General features: G+C 29.0%; 3 protein-coding genes across 3 annotated transcripts; 2 read left to right on the plus strand and 1 right to left on the minus strand.

Annotated features, from left to right (window-relative positions):
* LOC109361838 (gibberellin 20 oxidase 1-D-like) lies at window positions 1-2,043 on the plus strand. Its single transcript, XM_019607376.1, has 3 exons — window positions 1-570; window positions 1,159-1,480; window positions 1,566-2,043. Exons 1-3 carry the CDS (start codon window positions 26-28, stop codon window positions 1,833-1,835), a joined length of 1,137 nt encoding a protein of 378 aa, XP_019462921.1. The 5' UTR covers window positions 1-25; the 3' UTR covers window positions 1,836-2,043.
* On the plus strand, window positions 2,929-3,748 carry LOC109343203 (nuclear transcription factor Y subunit B-1-like). Its single transcript, XM_019581394.1, has one exon. The coding sequence runs from the start codon at window positions 2,978-2,980 to the stop codon at window positions 3,605-3,607; it is 630 nt and encodes a 209-aa protein (XP_019436939.1). The 5' UTR covers window positions 2,929-2,977; the 3' UTR covers window positions 3,608-3,748.
* LOC109361847 (gibberellin 20 oxidase 1-D-like) lies at window positions 4,110-8,193 on the minus strand. Its single transcript, XM_019607383.1, has 3 exons — window positions 7,565-8,193; window positions 5,203-5,524; window positions 4,110-4,567 (listed from the first exon to the last, which is right to left on the minus strand). The coding sequence occupies exons 1-3, from the start codon at window positions 8,083-8,085 to the stop codon at window positions 4,289-4,291; spliced, it is 1,122 nt and encodes a 373-aa protein (XP_019462928.1). The 5' UTR covers window positions 8,086-8,193; the 3' UTR covers window positions 4,110-4,288.

Raw genomic sequence — 21,550 nt, forward strand, 5'->3', positions numbered from 1 at the left:
CTAAAAAATATTATTTTGATTTGGAATGGATCCAAGTGCTGCAACTCTTTTGCACTCTCCTTTACCAAAAGAGCTGATAGATGAAAAAGGTGGTATGATTTTTGACAAACATGTGTTACAACAACTAGAACACATTCCCAAAGAATATCATTGGCCATCTTCTGATTTAGTTGAAACTTCTCAAGAAGAACTCAATGAACCTCTCATAGATATAGGGGTCATGATGAATGGTGATGAAGTTTCTATTGCTAAAGCTGCTGAACTTGTTAGGGATGCATGCATGAAGCATGGCTTCTTCCAAGTTATTAACCATGGTGTTGATCAAAATCTCATTACTGAAGCTTATGAAGGAACAAAGCACATTTTTAACCTTCCTTTGAGCATGAAAATGGTTGCTAGGAATGTACGTGGTGAATTGGAGGGTTACTCTGGTGCACATGTTGAAAAGTTTTCTTCTAAGTTGCCATGGAAGGAGACTTTTACTTGGAGATACCATCATGATGATGAATCTGAATCACAAGTTGTTGAGTACTTCAAGTCTGCCCTAGGAGAAGAATTTCAACACATTGGGTAAGTTCCATCTCAAATTGATTTCATCATTACGATATATAAATGTACTGGATACACTATCAACGCATTATCTATCATTCATATTTAATTATCGTTGATTCTTCAAAAAATTAATACAAATGAGTGGTGGATAATGAATTGGCTATATATAAACTTTATAGCGCATACATATTACACTTAATAATAATTAAATATAAATATTAAATGAAGTAGTGACAATGTAAAAATTGTTACTATAATAGTTACCATCTAAATGTTTATTTCTCTTTAAAAAAAATAGAAAATTAAAGAAGCATGTCATTAATAGTTTTGACGTGATTAGTCTTAAAACCTTAATATTTTACAGATTTAGTTTTTTGATAATGCCAACAAAGAGTATGTTTTTATTTTATATTTCATTTCAATTTATATCGTTCATCATAATTATCAAAACAACCCTTTAATTTCATGATCATGAAATCCAAAAAAGTGAAGCAAAAAACAATTTTTTATTTCATCTCATATGATTATTAAACATGACTCTGTAGTTAAGATATAAACATGTTACTACGAATAATGTTATTGATTTGTATTGAAAAATTGGAACAGGTTGGTGTTTGAAAGGTACTGTAAAGCCATGAAGGAATTATGTCTGATGATCATGGAGCTGTTAGCCATTAGCTTGGGTGTGGATCGTTTGCACTATAGGAATTATTTTCTAGATGGTGAGCAAACTATGAGACTCAATTCTTATCCACCTTGCAAGGAAAATCACCTCACCCTTGGCAATGGTCCTCACACTGACCCAATCTCATTAACTCTTCTTCATCAAGACCATGTTGGAGGTCTAGAAGCTTTTCTTGATAACAAATGGCTGCCTGTTCGCCCTCGACCCGATGCTTTCGTTATAAACCTAGGCGACACTTTCGTGGTATGATGTAGTGAATGTGTATAAATGCTATGAGTACATGGATATTATACTATTTATCTAATGGTGTTTTATGATGTTGTGTTAGGCATTGTCTAATGGGAGATACAAGAGTTGCATGCATAGGACAAGAATTAACAAGGAGAATGAGAGGTTTTCAATGACGTGCTTTGTGAACTCAAGAGTGGATAAAATAGTGAGACCCCCAGAAACTCTATTTGGCGAAGATGAACCAAGGAAGTACCCTGATTATGTTTGGTCCGATTTGGAAAATTTTACTCAATTGCATCATAGGGTTGATGCTGCTAATCTTGAATCTTTCTTCCAGTGGATTCGCTCTTCAAAATCATCCAATTAATCATGCCATTCTTGAATCCTTGATCAAGTGTGTACCCATCAAAATAATAGTGCACTAGCCTAATTTATCTTGCTTGCATAGGTAATTAAGGTTATGTGTACATGGGAGAAAATAAGAAGTTTCAAGTTTATGTAATAATCAAACAGTTGTTAATAATACAATCAGTATGCACAAACATTATCATGTACAGTGCATGCAATTTGATATCCCTTATGTGATGTTACACCCATTTAATGGTGTGCTGCTATGTTTTCTTCTTGGTGGTAAGTTTCTGGTTTAAACATTCATAGACTAAGTGAAAATGCATCTGAAAGTTGATGGATTATTTGGTATGTACTTACATTTGTCATCAATTAAACAACTTACCGGTCTATTTTTGAGTTGGATTCTGGAGAGGAAAGAATAGAAAGGAAAGAGTTCAAAGCCATTTTATAAATGTATTTCGTAGTTTGAAAAATCTTTCATCTCTATTTTCCCCTTCTAAAACTCAACTGACAAACAAACTTTTAGTATGATAACATGCTATATATGCAGCACATCAATTACCTCAAATAGACCTTAATCCATGGACTGAAGGATTAATTAGCATGTCCTTTTTTTCTAATCAGCAACGAATTAAGATGTCTGCCTTATGGTTTCACAATTTTAGGGACTTGCTGATTTATTTTGAAGAGTGGGTGTTGTTAGTATTTCAATGTGTAACAATAAGTCACCTGAATTAGAACACTGCATTATGAATAAGTAGTGTTTTTATTTGCTCAAAAAGAAGAGTACAATGTGAAAGGGGGAAGAAAAATAACAGCTAAAACTGAAAAATGTTATTTCTTTTATAATATTTCAATTCATTATGGAACAAAACATTATTCTTGTCAATAATAGTGTTTCATTAGTCAATAATAGTGTTATCAAAGTTGGATTTGGTCCTAGCAGTTATATGAAGTGCTTCACATTTAGAGCGAGTCTAGGGGATTTCATTGGTGAAAATCAAAATACCATTTTTTTTATATTTTCTTTTTCAGTTTTCACTTGTCCTAACCCTACTTACTTGCCTATTTTTATGCCCCACTTTCAAGTTTATATCAATACAATATGTAATGTAACATTAATATCCTAAAAGCTTATACCACTACTCCACAACCTCTATGGAAGATGATCATAAGAATCATATTAATTTGCCAAATGGGTTCAATAGTGGAAGCCCTGAAAGTCCATCCTTAAAAGTAAACAACAATAACAACAACCATAATAGTAACAAAGAACAAGACCGTTTTCTACCTATAGCCAATGTTGGTAGAATCATGAAAAAAGTGATTCCTGCTAATGGAAAAATCTCAAAGGATGCAAAAGAGACAGTTCAAGAATGTGTATCTGAGTTCATAAGTTTTGTAACAGGAGAAGCTTCTGATAAATGTCAAAGAGAGAAGAGAAAGACTATCAATGGAGACGATGTTATATGGGCTATTACAACCTTAGGTTTTGATGATTATGTTGAACCATTGAAAATCTACCTTCAGAAATATAGAGAAATTGAAGGAGAGAAACTTAATGTTCCAAAGCAACAACGTTCTGAACAAAGATTACATCAACATCATAACCAAGATGAAAATGTTCAATCATTAAATGGGAGTTTATATTCTTCAACAAATCTCATTTCTCAGTCTCCTTATGTGGCTACAGATCAATCATTTTCACAACCATTCTCACCAAATTCGATTCAGAAACAGTTACGACCGCATGATCAGATTGACTCAATGGGGCATTGGTATGAGTAAGACCAAGATTTTATGTACCTTGGCTACATTTTAATTTCACTATATTAAAATTTTAAAAGCATAGTTGTTATTGTTATATGCTTTTAAAAGCATAATGTAACGTTTATATTTATACACATGTATCAAAATTGGTTGTGCTTACATTATTTTGTTTTTTTATACTACCAATGATATCATCTTACCTTAATGGGTAAAGAACTAGTCCCTTATGGGTGTGTAACTGTCCCTCCTAACGAGTATCACTTAAAGGAATTGAATCATTGACCAGTTGACCTTTTTGGGAATCCAATGGACCTTACACTAGACCAATGACATATTGGTTCACATTATTTTGTTTGTGCTTGTAAACATAGCTTGATAATATATCTAGCTTGTGGTGATCATTCTCAGTATATATATTTGCCTTATGTATCATCAACAACACAATTTGAAAATAGTAGTTCTCCTTAAGAATGCTATAATTTTATAATTTAAAATTATCATTGATTAATAAAAGTAAAAATAGATAATATGGATTATTACTAATAACCTCATCAAATTAGTTGAGAACACTGGATTGTTTTATTGGCATACATTTCTGAAACACTTGATTATTTTATTTGCATAAACCATGATAACCAGAACCAAAAATGGTTGTTTGTTCAAATCCAAAAAACATAATCAGTCCAAACTCCAAAGTAACTAGAAGTTGGATATGGATGGCTTAGAAGATTGAAGCCATGGGATGAAACCTTGAAGTGTAGCAACATCAGGCCTATAATGTTTCTGTGTGAACTCAAATAAATCAGCCCATTTGAAATCAGGGTACTTTCTTGGCTCTTCTGTGCCTATAAGGCTCTCTGGGGGTGTCACTGTTTTGTCCTCTTTTGGGGACACAAAGTAAACCAGTGACTTTCTCTTCACTTCACTGTTAACCAGTGCCCTGTGCAAGCAACTCTTGTATATCCCATTAGTCAATGCCTAAAACAATCAAACATAACATTATCCATTTTTTTGTGTGTTCCATAATATACCAAATTATATCACATGTCTTCAATGGTGTCTAATTTTATGTTCCGGACCCAATCAGATTGTGACATAAATAAAAAAATTAAAAACAAAAAAATAATATTTTATTAGCTCAGGACAATAAATAAAAAATCATTTAAAACATGGGACCTCGGTCGAAAATCTTATTGTATGTATATGCAAGAGAACAAGGTGGACCAATTATATAATTAGATGGTGAGACATGTACAGATGTAGAGCATGTGTGTGTGTGGGTGGCACTATTCTGTCAATATTTACCTATGAGTATTTGAGATATCATGTGATTTCCAACCACACTTGTGGTGGTGATATTATTATAACTGCAATTGGAGCTTATTGACTATATTTTCTAGTAATTGCATAAAGCCATAAACGAAACACAAACACAAGTATAATTTAAAACATACCGATCTCATATCTAGAATGAGTAATATGAAAAATGCTTCTAAGTTCTAACCTTCATGATATGGGATATATTAGGTGAAAAATAGAACATCTTAAAATCCTTTATTACTTGCATGCATGAAAAGTGTCAACAAGAAAAACAAAATGACAAGTTTACATACCATGAAAGTGTCACCTATGTTTATGACAAATGCATCAGATCGAGGACGAACAGCGAGCCATTTGTTATCAACATAAACTTCCAAACCTCCAACTTGGTCTTGATGAAGAAGGGTCAGTGAGGTTGGATCACTGTGAGGACCAGTGCCAAGAGTGAGCTTAGAACCATTGCAAGGTGGGTATAAGTTGCACCTCATTATTCCTTCACCATTTTTGAAATATTCCCCAAAATACAAACGATCCAAACCCAAGCTAATGGCCAATAGCTCCATAATTAGAAGACTTAATTCCTTCATTGCTTCACAGTACTTTTCATATACCAACCTATTCAAAGATTCAAAATTCAAAAATAATACAATCATGTTATGTTGTGCCTACGTCGACTAATTAAGCTATAGAGCGAACAAGAATATGTTGTTCCAAACAATGTTTCAAGTTATACCTATACCAAAATAAAAACATAAAAAAATCATAAGTTATTTCTTTTAATTAACATATTATATTTTTATTAGTGTAATACATGATTTTGGATAACAAATCTTGATTAGTATGTTCAATTATATATGTTGACATCTTATAAATAAAGAAAGTATATAGTGCAATAATCAAGGAGGATAGATTATGAAGAAGTATGATAATTCAATTATGAGATATCATCTTAAAAAATCCTTCTACTCATAATTGAGTTTATCATATTTCTCCATAATCTATATTTCCCTTAATCATTGATTGCACCATATGTTTTTTCCATAAATAAGTTATCAACTTTACTTAATTATATTTTTTATTTAATTGGTTTCCTTTGTTAAATTAATATTAATAATTATTAATTATTATAATCATCATAATTACTATACTTCCGTCAATTAAATAGTAAAATTATCAAACTCACTTAGCAGTTCATTTCATTTAATTCCTTTTAATTTCTTTTTGAGAAAATATTTCTAATTGCTATAATTACTATATTATTAAGAATTAAGTCTCAGATAACCAAACTCGTTTAAATATTTTTTATTGTCTCAAATATATTTTTTGTTACCACATTTGTATTGAATTTTGATTTTAGGCCTTGGACTTTTTATTTTTTGGTTTTAGTCCTTACATTTTGAATATTTTAGAATTGTTTCTATCATTGGTTTTAGATTGAAAATTATGACATGGGTCATGGAAGTCATGTCAGCAATTCTATTTAGCTTTTTTTTTTAATTTCAATCCCTATAGATTAAGTAATTTTAGTTTTAATCCCTATAAGCTCACTACTTTTGATTTTAGTCATACATCCAAATTTGGATATATATACTTTTGATAATTGTTATTTTGTTTCCGTACATTTTTTAATTATTGTATTTAACATTTTTTTGGTCACATGAAGCCTAAATTAATATTTTTTGCTTATTTATTATATTAATGAGTTGCTTCCATATTGTTCAAATGTTACTTTTTATATTCTAAAATCTTTTTACTTCATTTAAAATGTGGTGATATAATGTTCCATATTAAACAAAAAAAACAAATGTTTCCACTATAAAAATTAAGAACTAAAATTAAAACTAGTGTATAGAGAATAAAATAAAAAACAGCTAAATTTATAGAAACTGAAATCAAAATTACTTAATTTTAGTGAATAAAATCAAAACACATAAATCTAAATGAATGAACTAGCCAGACATATGACACTGCTGACATGATGTCTGTTAGACACTCCAAAATTTTCTGTCCAAAGCTAACAATAATAAGTACTAATTGCAAAACATCTTAATCACCGGATTAATAGTCTAAGGGTTTATCGCTTTTAAACTATTTTGAATTGAACCCCAATTTACTCATCTGACGAATATGTGTTATGTTTTTAGATTATATATTTCATAGATACAAATATAATCAAAATACTAAATTTTAATTATATAAAATTCTCCTACTTGAAATCTTCATGGGTTGTAAAATAAATAAATTAAATTTGCAAATCACCTTTACAATTAAAGTGTGGGCAAATAACAATGTAATATAGATCAAATATGTTAAAGATAAATATTCCACATGATGATTAAGTGATTGACAACCTATCCTGTATGAATTAGTTTTTGATATTGAGTTAAGTCTAATCATTCAATATTTTATCAAAGTCTACTTCCATAATGAGTTGTCTACAACTATTATTTATAAGAGAATAACATTTGTTTTCAATTTATCTTCTTCACCAAATAAAAATATGACATAATTCACATTATTTTGTTTAATTTTAAAAATATTTTTATAAAAAATTATTAAATAAAATATATATCATGATTTTTGTGGTCACATAAGATAATTTATATTTTTATTCTATGAGAACTTTCAAATATAAAATATAGTTGTAGAACTTACCCGGTGTGATTCAGGTCTTCTCCTAAGACACGGTTGAAGTATTCAACAGCTTGTGACTCAGATTCATTTCTTTCGTAAAAGTATTTGAATGAAAATGTCTCTTTCCATGGCAACTTGGAAGAGAATCGTTCTGCATGAGCACCAGAATAGCCCTCAACCGAACCAGGTTTGATTTTAGCACTGACCTTCTTGTTCAAAGGAAGGTTGAAAATGGTGTCAACTTGTTCATAAGCAGCATTTATGAGATCTTGATCCACACCATGATTTGTCACTTGGAAGAACCCATGTTTAATGCATGCATTCCTCACAAGTTCAGCAGCATTAGCAATAGCAGCTTCATCACCCTTCAGAAGGACCCCTATGTCTATGAGGGGTTCGTTCAGATCTTCTTGAGAGGTTTCAACTAAATCAGAAGAGGGCCATTGAAATTTCTCTGGAACGTGGGGTAGCTTTTGAAGAAAATTTTCGTCAAAAACTATAGGGTTGTTTTGGACAAGAGTGGTAGCAGCGTTTGATTCCATAGGAATATAGAACAAGAGACACGTTTGAGAGATCAAAACAATACTTTTGGGTACAAGAACAAATGTGAAAAGAGGAGGAGGTGGTTAGACAAATATATATACCTCCTTTTCCTCTTCACAAATATATAAAAGCTATCCACCTTTTAATGGTGTTTTGTTTATAAATAAGTCTCCGCAAAAGTCTTCTTCTAATATCAATTATGGTAGGAGAGAAAATTGTATGAAAACATATTTATGTAAAGATAATAAATAAAATATTGAGAATACATCAAAAATTCAATTCTAATTAAAGTTTAATCCTAAATATTTATTCTAGTACCAAAAAAGTAAATAGAATACAATTATCTTACATTAAATATATCTTTTATAGAAGTTTTTTTTGGTTAATATGAGATAAAGTTATATTTGATAATTTATAATTTTTTATTTAAAAATAGTTGAAGATTTTTACTATAAAGGATCTCCTTTCCAATTGTATTTACACAATTGAAGTTGTGTGAAAATATAGCGAATTAAAATGAAAATAGTGCGGAGAAAGTGAGAGGAGAAAATAAAATTGACATGAAACTCACACAAAATTGTTTCTATACAATTATGCAGAGAAAGTTTGAGACAAAAAATTAGACAAAAATGTCCACCAGTTTTTATGTTCTAAGATTCTTTTTCTTTTATTATATATATACTTTTACATACACGTATTTTAGTATCTTACTAATTTAGTATACGTGTATTAAAAGAAATAGAACTGAAATATAATTAATTATAGTTCAATTCTATTTTTATTATAATTAATAGGTGTGACACAAATTTGGAAATAAAAATAGAATTGGGCAATCTTATTATTTTAGTATACATATAAAGGAAATGTATTAAATAATTAAAATATTTATATTCAATTCTTTCTTTATTCATTTGGTAGTATGGAAATTTTCAACCTACAAGAATAGAAGTGAGAACCCCTAATTAATATTGGGAGCGAGGTGGGTAGGGGTCTAGTTTATGTAACCTCTTCCCCCTCCTTTCATAGTTGTTCTTGTACCAAAAGTATTGTTTTGATATCTTAAATGTGTATTGTTTTTGGTAAGGTTAAAATTAACAATATATCCTCAAATTTGTTGGGTTTCGGGTAATTTGAACTCGACTGGAACCCAAAAAAATCATTCCATTGCAAGCCTACATTTTTCAATTTCAATTTTAATCTTGAAATATTTTAATGCTGCTATTCATTGCTGCTATTAAATGATATTAATTTTTAAACACAAAATAATAATAATAATGCTGCTATTGAATTATTAATTCATTAATTAGGATGAGTTTGGGGCAGGTTCTAGGTATGGTGCCGCATGTACCAAACTCAAAAATTAGCATTGGATAAAACCCGAACCCAATGATAATGGGTTTAACCCGTTAAATTTGGGTTGAGTTTGGACGGGTATCTACGGATTCGGTTATTATGGTCATCTCTACCCCTAATTTTATTAAGCATATGTTTATCATATGCAACGAAACTAAAAAAATAAAATAAATATAAGAATGAGTTGAGAAAAGAGAGTATTTTGAAGACTATTAATAGTTTGATTTTTTTGAAGAAAATTAGTTTGTTTATTGAGAGAATTGTAAATGTTGGAATAGTTATGGTTTTAAAGTTAGATAAGTTCAGTACTAATATTTCATTTTAAAATAAATAAGTGTATTTTCTCTATTTAAATTGAAATTTTGAAATAAAATTTAAACTAGAATAATATCGGTTGATTTAGAAATAAAATATGAGTTTAATTTTTATAAATAAACCAGAAAATTAACAATCTAATAATGAGAAATAAGAAATAAAATTAAAGGTAATCTGCTGAATAAATAGGAGGATCAATCTATCGATAATATAGCCAATTTCTCACGTAGGTAAAAAAATTAATTTTCTTACATACACAACAATCAAATTAGAATTTAACATGTATACACAAATAGTGTAAGTGTTTTTTACACTGTATGTAAATTATCCATTATTCATATATTAATCATCATTGATTCTCAAACAAAAGTAATACAAATTAATAGTCGATGATGTATTCATAGTGTAATAAAACATTACACTGTAAAAAATATTACACAATCAATTCATAGATTTTAAACTGATCAAATTATGTGTTAGTCTATTTCTCTAAAAAAAATTGTATCGTGTAATCAGTGTACCAACAATTTATCGAGTTAGGATCATCTCCATTAATGGAGAGACAAATGCTTCAACAAACAAAGGGAAATGCAATTTCTAATGACACTTTTATTTTTTTGAATATAATGAAATTACACTTTTACCACTAAAAACAAGTGTAAAAATATGTACTTATCTCTCTATTAATTGAAATAATCTTTCGTTACAAAAGTGTGATACTCTTGTTTTCCATGTGCTCTTACGTGGACCAACCCTTTTCCATCTTTCCATGGAGGGGTAGTTTTACACGTGCTCTATTCCACTTGGGTCGAAGCCATTATTCTGACACTCTTTATGCATATTTTCATCTCCTTAGGTTTGTTTTGTATGTATTCTTTTTCTATCTCATTTGTTAATTTTTATTAATATCTTTGTTAATAATAATATTACTATCGATTAGTGATAGTAATAATGTAATAAAAATATTTCTTTTTAAATAAATAATAAATGATTAAAAGTAATAGAAAAATGCTCAATTACAAATATTAGTAATTAAGTATTTATAAAAAAAAATTAGATATATTATTTTCCAAATTTTAAGAGAGATGTAGTGAGTTGTGACCCATGCTATATCCTTCCTCCTAACTCGAGTGGATTTGTGGTCATTAATAATATTTTTGATATCTCCTCAAACGTGAGGACAATTTACCACAAATATTACAAATATTGTTTCTTTTTTGTCTTTTTTCATAAACAAATGTTAGTATGTTAGTGTTTGTTTTGGGTAGAGTTCATTCTTTAAACCCTCAACATTCAACCTCCTTATCACTATGTTCCTTAAATCATTCACCTTCAACCTTCTTACCATAAATGTTATTTCTTTTCTCTTAACATATATAAATTAATTATTTTTTAATTCATTAATTACTCCCATTAATTAATTATTCAAAATTAATCTTTTATTATTTATTAATTAATCTAAAATTAAAAATTTAATTAAATAATATAATAAAAATTAATTTGGATATTTAAAAGGAATATCATGACTCGTGTCATATCTTTCTTTCCTATTTTAAGTTGAAAAGTGATCAAAATCATAATATTGTCTCTCTTATTTCTCAAGATAGAAGATAGTTCATGACTAATGTTATTTCTTTTCTATCAATTTTATTTAAATTAATTAAGATAATTCCTTACAAATATTTTCTATAAATAATAAATATTGCTAAAAAAATTAAATTAAATTAGAACCTCAAGAATAAACACAATTAGTATCTACCTTTCTTTTTTATTCGGATTGAGAAGCGATTACAATAATTAATATTTTTTCTATTATTTCTCGAAATAGGGAAGGCAATCTAGGATCTCCATCTTTTCTTTGAACCTCGATTAATTAAAATGAAACCAACTCAATCAAAAACTTTTCTACCCTGAATTTGTAGCTATTATTTCCTTATTGTACGTGAAGTTACCTATGATGCAAAATAAACTCTTATAAGATATCCTAATAAAAGATATAAATTGTATTTTAATAACTAAATATTTAATTAAAAAATATTGGATATGAATTAATGTATGCAATTAGCTAAAATATCATTTAGGCATGCGATGTGCTAATCACTTCTTGGATTTACAATCGATTTACATAATCATAACTCAAGTCAATGACCAACACATCATAAAATTAGGAAAAAATTATTCAATTCAAGCACATAATTAACTTGTCTGATTTGATATTTTTATATTAGCATATCCGACCCATTTCAATCCAAATATTATATGTGGTTTTACTGTTTGCATCAACTTTTTTTTTTTATAAAAGATTAAAAGTGCATATACATTTAAAACTCATAAAAATGACTAAATACTAAGCATAAAACAACATAAAATAGTGTTAAACAATAACAACAACAAGAAAATAACATTTAAAAAAAGTGTCAAACATCCACACAAAAACTATAAACAACAAGACATCAAAAGTAAACAAAAGTGAAAACATCAAGAGCAACAACAACAAGAATAGATAACAACAACAATGTAAACATATGCAAGATAATTTTAACTCTACCTCCTATGTAAAAATAGACTTTAAAGCAATTGTTGACACATACATGACCAATACATATTTAGCTATTTTGTCAATACATCCCCACTTCTAAAAGATATAATTGTTATATAAATAATAATTTTCATTCTACTTTTAGCATTTTTATTTTTATTTTTAAAGGGAAAAGATGTAATTGAAGAATTGAATAATAAAGACAAAGGATTGAAAAATAAAAACTATAAAGTATCAACACGCTAATTTCATATAAAATAATTGAAAAATGAGGAAAGAAAATGTATCCAACACGGAGGAGAGAGTGACGGACTGACTGAGGAGGGAGTGGCAGAGGAGAGTGACGGAGGAGATGCACAATTTTGGGAGTTGGAACATAGGATTAAGTCTGAAAGATACTTAAAAGTGTTATATACTTAAAATTCACATATTATTTCAGTCTGACCTGGATTGGTCTGAACAAAGAGGTGAAACCGAAAACCAGATTGTAATTTTTGGTCCTTAAAAAATAAATCCAACATAAATCAAACACATTCAGTTTTTGCGATTTCAATTTATTATTGACCGATTTTTAATTTTATTTTTTGATTGGTCTGAATTTGAATACCCCTAATTTATTTTGAGTATTGTGCAATTTTCTACTTTGTTCCTTTTATGTTGCCTAACTAGTATTAATTGAAATTACGACACTACTTATTTATTTGGTTGGCATAGTGAGGGGTATATTCCCACATTTTTTGGTACTACTTAGTATCTTCTCACTTTATTGGTAAAAAATTAATTACTTTCGTAGTTTGTGGTTATTCATTTCAACAAGTATTACTACTTTTGACCTTTTGGTGTTAATCTAATGAGACATTATATCATTAAATCAACGCATTGTTGGTGGCATCTTCTCGCATAATGCAATATGTTCAAGCCAACAAAATTTGAAAGTAATATCTCCGCAATACGAGTGTAAAGATTTATACACAGTCAGCATATCATTCACCATTCATTTATATAATTTTTATTTGAAAAACTAATGATAATTAAACACAAATGATAAATAATACAATGACATCATAGTAGATGTGATTTGAATCTTCAACATCCTTATCATTCAGATCCTTAAATTTTCCACCCCAATCACTTAACCTCTTATCTTATTTTGGTGAGTTGTATTTCAAGATTTTGATGTGGTTTAGTACCAACCAATAATTTCTCTTCACAAGAGCTATTTTCCTCCATACTAAGACTTGATTCTCAATCCTATCTAAGGAGAAGTAGACATATAAAACTAAGGTACACATTTGCTGGTACACATTTTATGTCACTCTATATCCCATAGATACATGATTGGTCAGAAAAAATATATTTAAGTTAAAATTTAATTATTAAATATTTAATATTATTAAATAAGTTCATGGTACATAGAATGACATAAAGTATGGAATAACAGATATGCTCCAAATGAAACCAATCATTTTGTTGGCTTAGAATTATCTATTCACAATATTAACTAATGAGTATAGTTTGTCATGTATTTACTTTTTGAAGGGGATATGGACGTGGAAGAAATAAATTATGATTCCCAACGTGATTGTGATAGGCAAAGTGAAGCCAACTAATGCGAGAATCAATTTCCAGATTCCAAGAGACCAAGACTTATTTGTTTCGTTTTGTAGCAAACAAGCACAATAAAACATGTGATTCCTCTCCACAAGAGATATGGCCTAATGTCACTTCATAATATTTTGATATTTTGAAGTCACAACTCTGACATATTTAATAACTTGACTTCGGATATGCAAACTATTGAAGAAATTCTCCTACAGATTAAATATTCTAAAGAATGTAATATCTATGTTAATCTAAATATTTATATCAATACATATTTAAATTATTCATTTATATTATTTTTGAAAAGTTAATAATGACTAAATATGAATGAAAAGTAATGTTATAATAATATATAAAACTCATATACTATTATTATATACATTTTTTTCTCTTTTATATTTGGAGTTGATCTAACCTATGATAAATCCTTATATATTCTAAATGAGATAAATCCTTAAATTTATTAAAAACGTGTAATTAAGTAAAATTTTAATAGAAACATTATGATTTAAATCATAAAAATAACCAAAATAAAATAGAAAAAGTGAAGAAAAAAATGTAAATACAGGTTTTTTTTTAAATGAACCCCTCCTCAATTCCTCATCCTAGTCGTGGATGGTCATACCTACTGCACTTAATGTATACTTTAACTGACCGCATAAAATATTATTTGGGCGCTTCTTTTGAAGTAGATCTTGTTTTTTCAATATAGTTTGGGCATTTATGCATTTGTATGGTATTTTCTCATTAAAGCAAAATTCAAGCGTATATTTAGAAATGTTAAATATGTAAAGAAATTGACATGACATGATGAAAAAAAATTAAAGATAACAAACTTTGACATCCTGTAGATTCTCTTCAATACAGAACAATTGATAATGATTATCCTAGTTTTGGTCAATAATCAAGAAATTTACGCATTGCATTGTCAATAGATGAAATTGTCTCACACAATGTTCAAAGTTATTACCATAATACATGATGAGTGATGTTGGTGGTATACAATATATCTCATTCTCTATGCATGAAGTACAAATATGTGATGTTATCTATATTAATTTCTGGACTTAAACAACTAGGAAATGACATAGACATATATTTGGCTCCATTAATTGAAGACTTGAAGGAAATGTGGGAGATAAATATAAATGTATATGATGCGTATAGAAAAGAAACATTCAACTTGAAGGCTTTGTTGTTCGACACAATTAGTGATTTCTCTGCCTATGGTAATCTGTCCACATATAGTACAAAAGGACATTTTACATGTCATGTATGTGAAGACAATACTTACTCAATGAGGTTGGAACACTATAAGAAGAATGACTTCCTTGGCTATCAGAGATTTTTGCATTCAGATCATCACTTTCAACGATGGAGAAAAGCATTTGATGAAAACAATGAAGAAAGTTGTGCTCCTTCATCGTTGACAGGTGGCCAATTATTTCAAAAGCTAGTTTGAATAATAACTTTGGTAAATATTTTGCAAAAGAAATTGTCACAAATGCGTGGAAGAAAATGTCAATCGTTTTTGAATTGACATATTGGAGTTCATTATATGTAAGACATTTCCTTGATGTTATACATATTGAAAAAATGTGTTTGAAATTCTCCCTAGTACCTTACTCAATGTCCCTAGTAAGACCAAAGATGACTTGAATGCAAGGTTGAACTTGATTAGTATGATAATAAGAAAGGAATTGAGGCCAATAATGAAGGGTAAACGTACATTTCTACCTCCAGTAGCTTATACTTTATCGAGGAAGCACTACGCCAGAATAGTAAAATAATAGCGCTTAAAATTGTCATTTAACAGCGCTTTTGAGGCACTTTCTATGTTAGTTCAGTAGTATATAAAGTTATATTCAACAGCGTTTTTTGAAGCACCGTAGAAAGTAGACATTTAACAGCCCTCACTTAAGCAAACGCTATTAAATATCTACTTTATAAATAAGACAATATATCTCTCAGACATTTCATCAAACACATGACAAACATGTCCAACTCCACCACATTTACAATAGATTTGTTAAATCACCAACGACCCCAACTACATTCAACCTTAACATATTCCAATACTATAAAATAACATATTAGTAATGATATCTTATTCAAATTGTTCATTCTTTCTCCTCCAATGTGCAAGTCCTTACAGAGTGTTCATGTGTTCCTCAATGATTGCAAGCTGCAAATACAAATAAAAAATATCATTTCTAAACAAATTACAAAAGTTAAGAAAAATACAAAATTAACAGCAATTGATAAAGAATATTCACCATTATACTCAAACCTTGTGTTATAAACAAGTGAATCATAACCAAAATTCTAGAACATCATAGTTACATAACTTTACAACACATAAAGACTTGTTATTTGTGGTATAAATGCAAACATCAATACTGAATCAAAAAGAAATAAATGAGCTAAAATAAGATAACGATTTACCTTATGCGTGAAGAGAAAACCAAAAATCGATAACTTGTTTTTGAATTTGAAAAATTCCCGCTCACTAAATGAGTTATCTTTAACGACGCTTTCTTCAAATAAATGACGTTAAAGGTGTTATCTTTAACGACGTTTGTTTAAGCAAACACCGTTAAATGTGTTATCTTTAACAGTGCTTATTAAAGAAGTGCTGTTAAATATATGAAGTATCATCTTTAACATTGTTTTCTTCAATAAGCATTGTTAAAGATAATACACCTTTAACAATGCTTATTGAAGAAGTGTTGTTAAATATATGAAGTATCGTCTTTAACATCACTTTCTTCAATAAGCATTGTTAAAGATAACACCTTTAACAACGCTCTCTTCGATGAGAGTTGTTAGTTTTTTCCGCCATATATTTAGCAGCGTTCAACACATAAGCGCTGTTAAATGTGCATTATTAAATACCAATTCTGGCATAGTAAAGGAGAAAATAGAATTTTGTACATTTCTTCATGGTGTTAAAGTTCTAGAGGGGTATTCTTCCAATATTCGGAACCTCGTATCAATGAAAGACCTCAAGTTAAAAGGTCTTAAGTCTCATGATTATCATGTAATTATGGAGCATTTCTTTCTATTAGAATACGGTCAATGCTACCTAAAAAAGTTCGAGGAACCATAATTAAGTCATGCTTTTTCTTCAAGGCAATTTGTAGCAAAATGATTGACACTGAGAAATTACCTACATTGCAAAGACAAATTATTTTGACTTTGTGTGAGCTTGAAATTTACTTCCCACCTTTTTTTTTGACATAATGTTACAACTAAACATTCATCTTATTCGAGAGACACAACTATGTGGCCATTCCTAATCCTATATGAAATGGATGTACCTCTTTTGAGCGTTATATGAAGATATTAAAAGGGTATGTGAAGAACCGATTAAGACCAGATGATTGTATTGTCGAGCGATATGTTTTTGAAGAAACTCTTGATTTTTGTACCAGATACCTTACCGATGGTGATTTCATAGGCATTCCAAAGCCTCGGTTTCAAAAAAACCATTTGATGAAGGTATTACTAGGAATGAAATATTTACTATAACAAGAACTGAATTTGAGCAACACACTTATATGTTTTATATAATGCCAACGAGGTTGAGCCATATGTTGAATGACACAAGAAGATTCTAAGGAAGTCTTACCCAAGTAAGAATGAAAATATGATTTTCATAGAGCATAATTAGTGTTTCATAAAGTGACTAAAAAATCACAGTGATGATGATTTGAATATAAATGCACATTCATTTTTTGAAAGATTGAAATGATTAGCCAATGATCCAAATATTCATGTCTTGTTCTATACTGGTTACCTAATTAATGAGTTCACATTTTATAAGAAAATACAAGATGATCAAAGTAAAATGCAAAATAGTGATATGACTCTTGTTGCTCGAACTTTACACATGTCAAGTGCAAACGATAGAAACCTAATATATACTTTGGGGTGAATGAATAAATATGGGATTTGGATTACATAATGTTTCGTATGCCGATTTTTTATTATACGTGAGTTGATAACAATAATGGCTTCCGAGTTGACGAGTTAAGGTTCATACAGGTGGATCTTAATATGCCAGAATATAAAGATGAGTCATTTATTCTAGCATCACAGGCTCACTAAGTATTATATGTTAGTGACCAAATTGATATGAAATGGTTCATTGTTCTTTTAACTAACAAAATAATTGTCAACAATATTGATAACTAAGAATATGAAGATATTATTGAAAATGATCATTTTTGGGATATATCAGTAACATGACAGCGGACCAACTACGGATGATAATTTATATACAAGAGATTATCATAATGAAGAGCTTTAGGTGAATCAATATATTCATCCAAACAATGATGAAATTACAAGTCAAAAACAATCAAAGAAAATAAAAAAGTATATGCAAGTAGTCTTTGTATAATTATAGCTTAATTTTGATTGTTTGTAATTTGCATAATTTTGTTTTGTTTGTAGTTTGCATAATTTTTTGTTTGTAATTATGTACTTTGCCAAAATATAATTGACATGGTATTCATTATTTATATTTTGTATTGTATTGATGTAATAAAACAAACTTCTAGTTTGTATTAATGTGTCTGTGTTGTTGAGAATGTATAAATGTATGTGTTATTGAGAATGTTTGTGCTGTTGTATATGTAAATATTAATGTGTACAAATCAACAATGAATTCTAGGGGAAACTCTAACATGCGCTGTTGTAAAGGAGTAATATAACAACACCTTTTATAGATTGCGTTGTTGTATATGCTTAATACAACAATGTTCTGTTTGTGCGCTATTGTATTAAGGTGATGTTTGAGAATATTTATTATGAATAATACAATAACATTTTTTAAGTATGCGTTGTTATATATATGCAATACAACAACGCAAGAATAAGTGTTGTTAATCATGCATATATATTGCGTTATTTATGTTGAAATATATGATAACACTTTGTGTACGATGCGCTGTTTTATGGATGCAATACAACACCGTAAGATAAGCGCTATTAATCATGCCTACATATTGTGTTGTTTATGTATGAAATATATGACAACACTTGATGTGTGATGTGCTGTGGTATATATACAATGCAACAGTGTAGGATCAGATAAGCAATGTTAATCATTATAATATACTATTCTGGTCAAATAGAAAGCACCCAAAAATGCTCTTATACATCTAAAATACACGTTGTTGAACTACAACTCTAGCGTAGTATCATCCATACTTAAATTAGATATCTGATTGATTTGTCTTGTTCTTTTTATTGGCTTTGACTTTAAATGGGGAAGTTCCTTTTCGTCTCAATCAATTTGAGACTAAAATTGATAACAACCACAATTTGAATAATCCAATATAATCAATCATTTTCAAAAAATACATAGGGGAAATTTAATGCTTTCAATTTTTTTTAATAATATATTAGCTTATAACAAAATCTATATCAAGAAGGTCCTTGCTTCTGACTTTGGCAAGGTTTTGATGAAGACACTAACATCACCAAAAAGAAGAAAATGAAGAATACTTATGAAGATAAAGAAGATTAAAGCTTTAAGATAATTAGATTAAGTCTATATATGTACTTATATTAAAACTCTTAAATATACAAAGTAGTAATGCTCAAACTATTTTTAAAGAAAATTGAAATTTTTTAGAAATGCTTAAAACATTTTTCAAAAATAGTGTGTAACATGTTACTTCATTTAAGTAACAGGTTATGTGTTTGAGAAAAGAGTTATCCAACTTAAAACTGTTCAGAGTAATTCATTACTGTCTTTGAGTAACAAATTACCAGTTTTGAAAAGTTGAGTAACCGATTACCCAATTTGCTATAATCGATTACTCTCAATTAATTTTAAATGAACAGTGGACAGAGAGTTTAGGTAATCGATTATCCACTATCAGTAATTGATTACTGAGAGTTGTTGCATGAGATTTCAGATTTCAAAATGAAATGTTTTCACTCCAAACGAAATCTCTTCACTTCAAACAACTCCTACACTTTCAGAAAGACATCACGGGTGTTTGGAAAGTCTATATAAAGGCTCTGACTCTCACAACACAAACACAACAACAACACACAACTCTTATACAATTTCCAAAAGCTCTTAAACTTATTCTGAAATTATTTCTCTATACTTTTTGCAACTTGCACTCAAACTTTTAAAGTCATTTTTCTGAAGTTGCTTAGAAGTGTTTCAAAGTTTTCCAAAGAGCATTATTACTTGATATACATAAAGAGTTGATTGAATTGCAAGTTATACTACTTTTATAATTGTAAAGGCAATCTGCCATTGTTATACATTTGTCATTAGTATTACAGAATACTTTCTTTCACAGGGTGTGAAAATAAAGGAGATTAGAATCACTTGGAAATGTGTTTTCCAAGAGCGAATAAGAATTAGGGAGTGTGTAAGATACATAGAAATCTCGGGGTGAGATATTGTAATTACAACTCATAATTCTTAGTGAAGAAATCTCTTGTGCTGCAAGAGTACTGGACGTAGCCTTCGGTGGACTAGAAGGTGAACCAGTATAAAAATCACTGTGTATTATCTTATCCTTATCTCTTTCATTTTATCTTGATTATTTTTCTGCATATATTTTCTGCTGCACGTTAACTCTTGATTTTGCAGAAGTGACCATAATTTTAAGTCAACTAATTGACTCTCCTCTTAGTTGAAACCTCGTTTTTACAATCTAATCATGACATTTTTTTATATGAATATATATCATTGTCAAATCTCAACCAATATATAGTAGTGTACTTGTATATGAGTTATTTGGTCCCATCTACATGATAACTCCAAGCTATATTCGGTGGAAGTTTGGACATATATCTCTGACAGTAATCCACAATACTTCCAAAACTCACACACTGACATGATGAACAAGTTATTGTGTCGTTAACTTCATTATATCTCTTTAGATTTGTCACATGTCAGCAAATTCATTTGAAAGATCGTGTCTCTAAATATCCTTGTTGGAGTTTCTACCTAAAGATCCTAATAAATAGTGTACAAGATCATCTCTTATTATTATAATTATTGAAATAAGAATATCCGAATATGAAATTCTAAGTTTTTAAGAATGTAGTTGCATAAGAACATTTTTATATTTTATAAGAAAATATGGGTCATAAAATATAAAAAGCGGGAGAGAGAAATCAATTAGTATTATAAAATATATCTCTTATTATTATAATTATTGAAATAAGAATATCCGAATTTGAAATTCTAAGTTTTTAAGAATATAGTTGCATAAGAACATTTTTATATAGTTATTTTATAAGAAAATGTGGGTCATAAAATATAAAAAGCAGGAGAGAGAAATCAATTAGTATTATAAAATATAAATGTATAAGTAGATTGTGAGACACAAATTAAAATAAGAATAATATTAGTCATCGCAGAAAAATTAAGTATTATTTTTAATTTATGAGGATATATAATAAATTATAAAGTAATGTGCAATATCCAAATAAGAAGGAAATACATCATCATTAATGTAAGCCTGATATAAAAAAAATTATCGGCAAATGTTAGTATGTTAGTATTTTGTTGTGGGTGAGACTTCACCCTCAACCTCCTTCACCCTAACCATCAAACCATGACCTCCTTCTTCATCATCAGACCACCTTATGACTCCCATAATACACTAGATATC

Source organism: Lupinus angustifolius, chromosome LG01, assembly GCF_001865875.1.
Source record: "Lupinus angustifolius cultivar Tanjil chromosome LG01, LupAngTanjil_v1.0, whole genome shotgun sequence".
Lineage (NCBI taxonomy): Eukaryota > Viridiplantae > Streptophyta > Magnoliopsida > Fabales > Fabaceae > Lupinus > Lupinus angustifolius.

Bases quoted from the DNA above. Each gene is read 5' to 3' on its own strand.
- LOC109361838 (XM_019607376.1), top strand. From the start codon at position 26: ATGGATCCAAGTGCTGCAACTCTTTTGCACTCTCCTTTACCAAAAGAG. The intron at 571-1,158 runs GTAAGTTCCATC...AAATTGGAACAG, and splicing joins GAAGAATTTCAACACATTGG to GTTGGTGTTTGAAAGGTACT. The intron at 1,481-1,565 runs GTATGATGTAGT...ATGTTGTGTTAG, and splicing joins ACCTAGGCGACACTTTCGTG to GCATTGTCTAATGGGAGATA.
- LOC109343203 (XM_019581394.1), top strand. From the start codon at position 2,978: ATGGAAGATGATCATAAGAATCATATTAATTTGCCAAATGGGTTCAAT.
- LOC109361847 (XM_019607383.1), bottom strand. From the start codon at position 8,085: ATGGAATCAAACGCTGCTACCACTCTTGTCCAAAACAACCCTATAGTT. The intron at 5,525-7,564 runs GTAAGTTCTACA...ATCTTTGAATAG, and splicing joins GAAGACCTGAATCACACCGG to GTTGGTATATGAAAAGTACT. The intron at 4,568-5,202 runs GTATGTAAACTT...TGATTGTTTTAG, and splicing joins ACATAGGTGACACTTTCATG to GCATTGACTAATGGGATATA.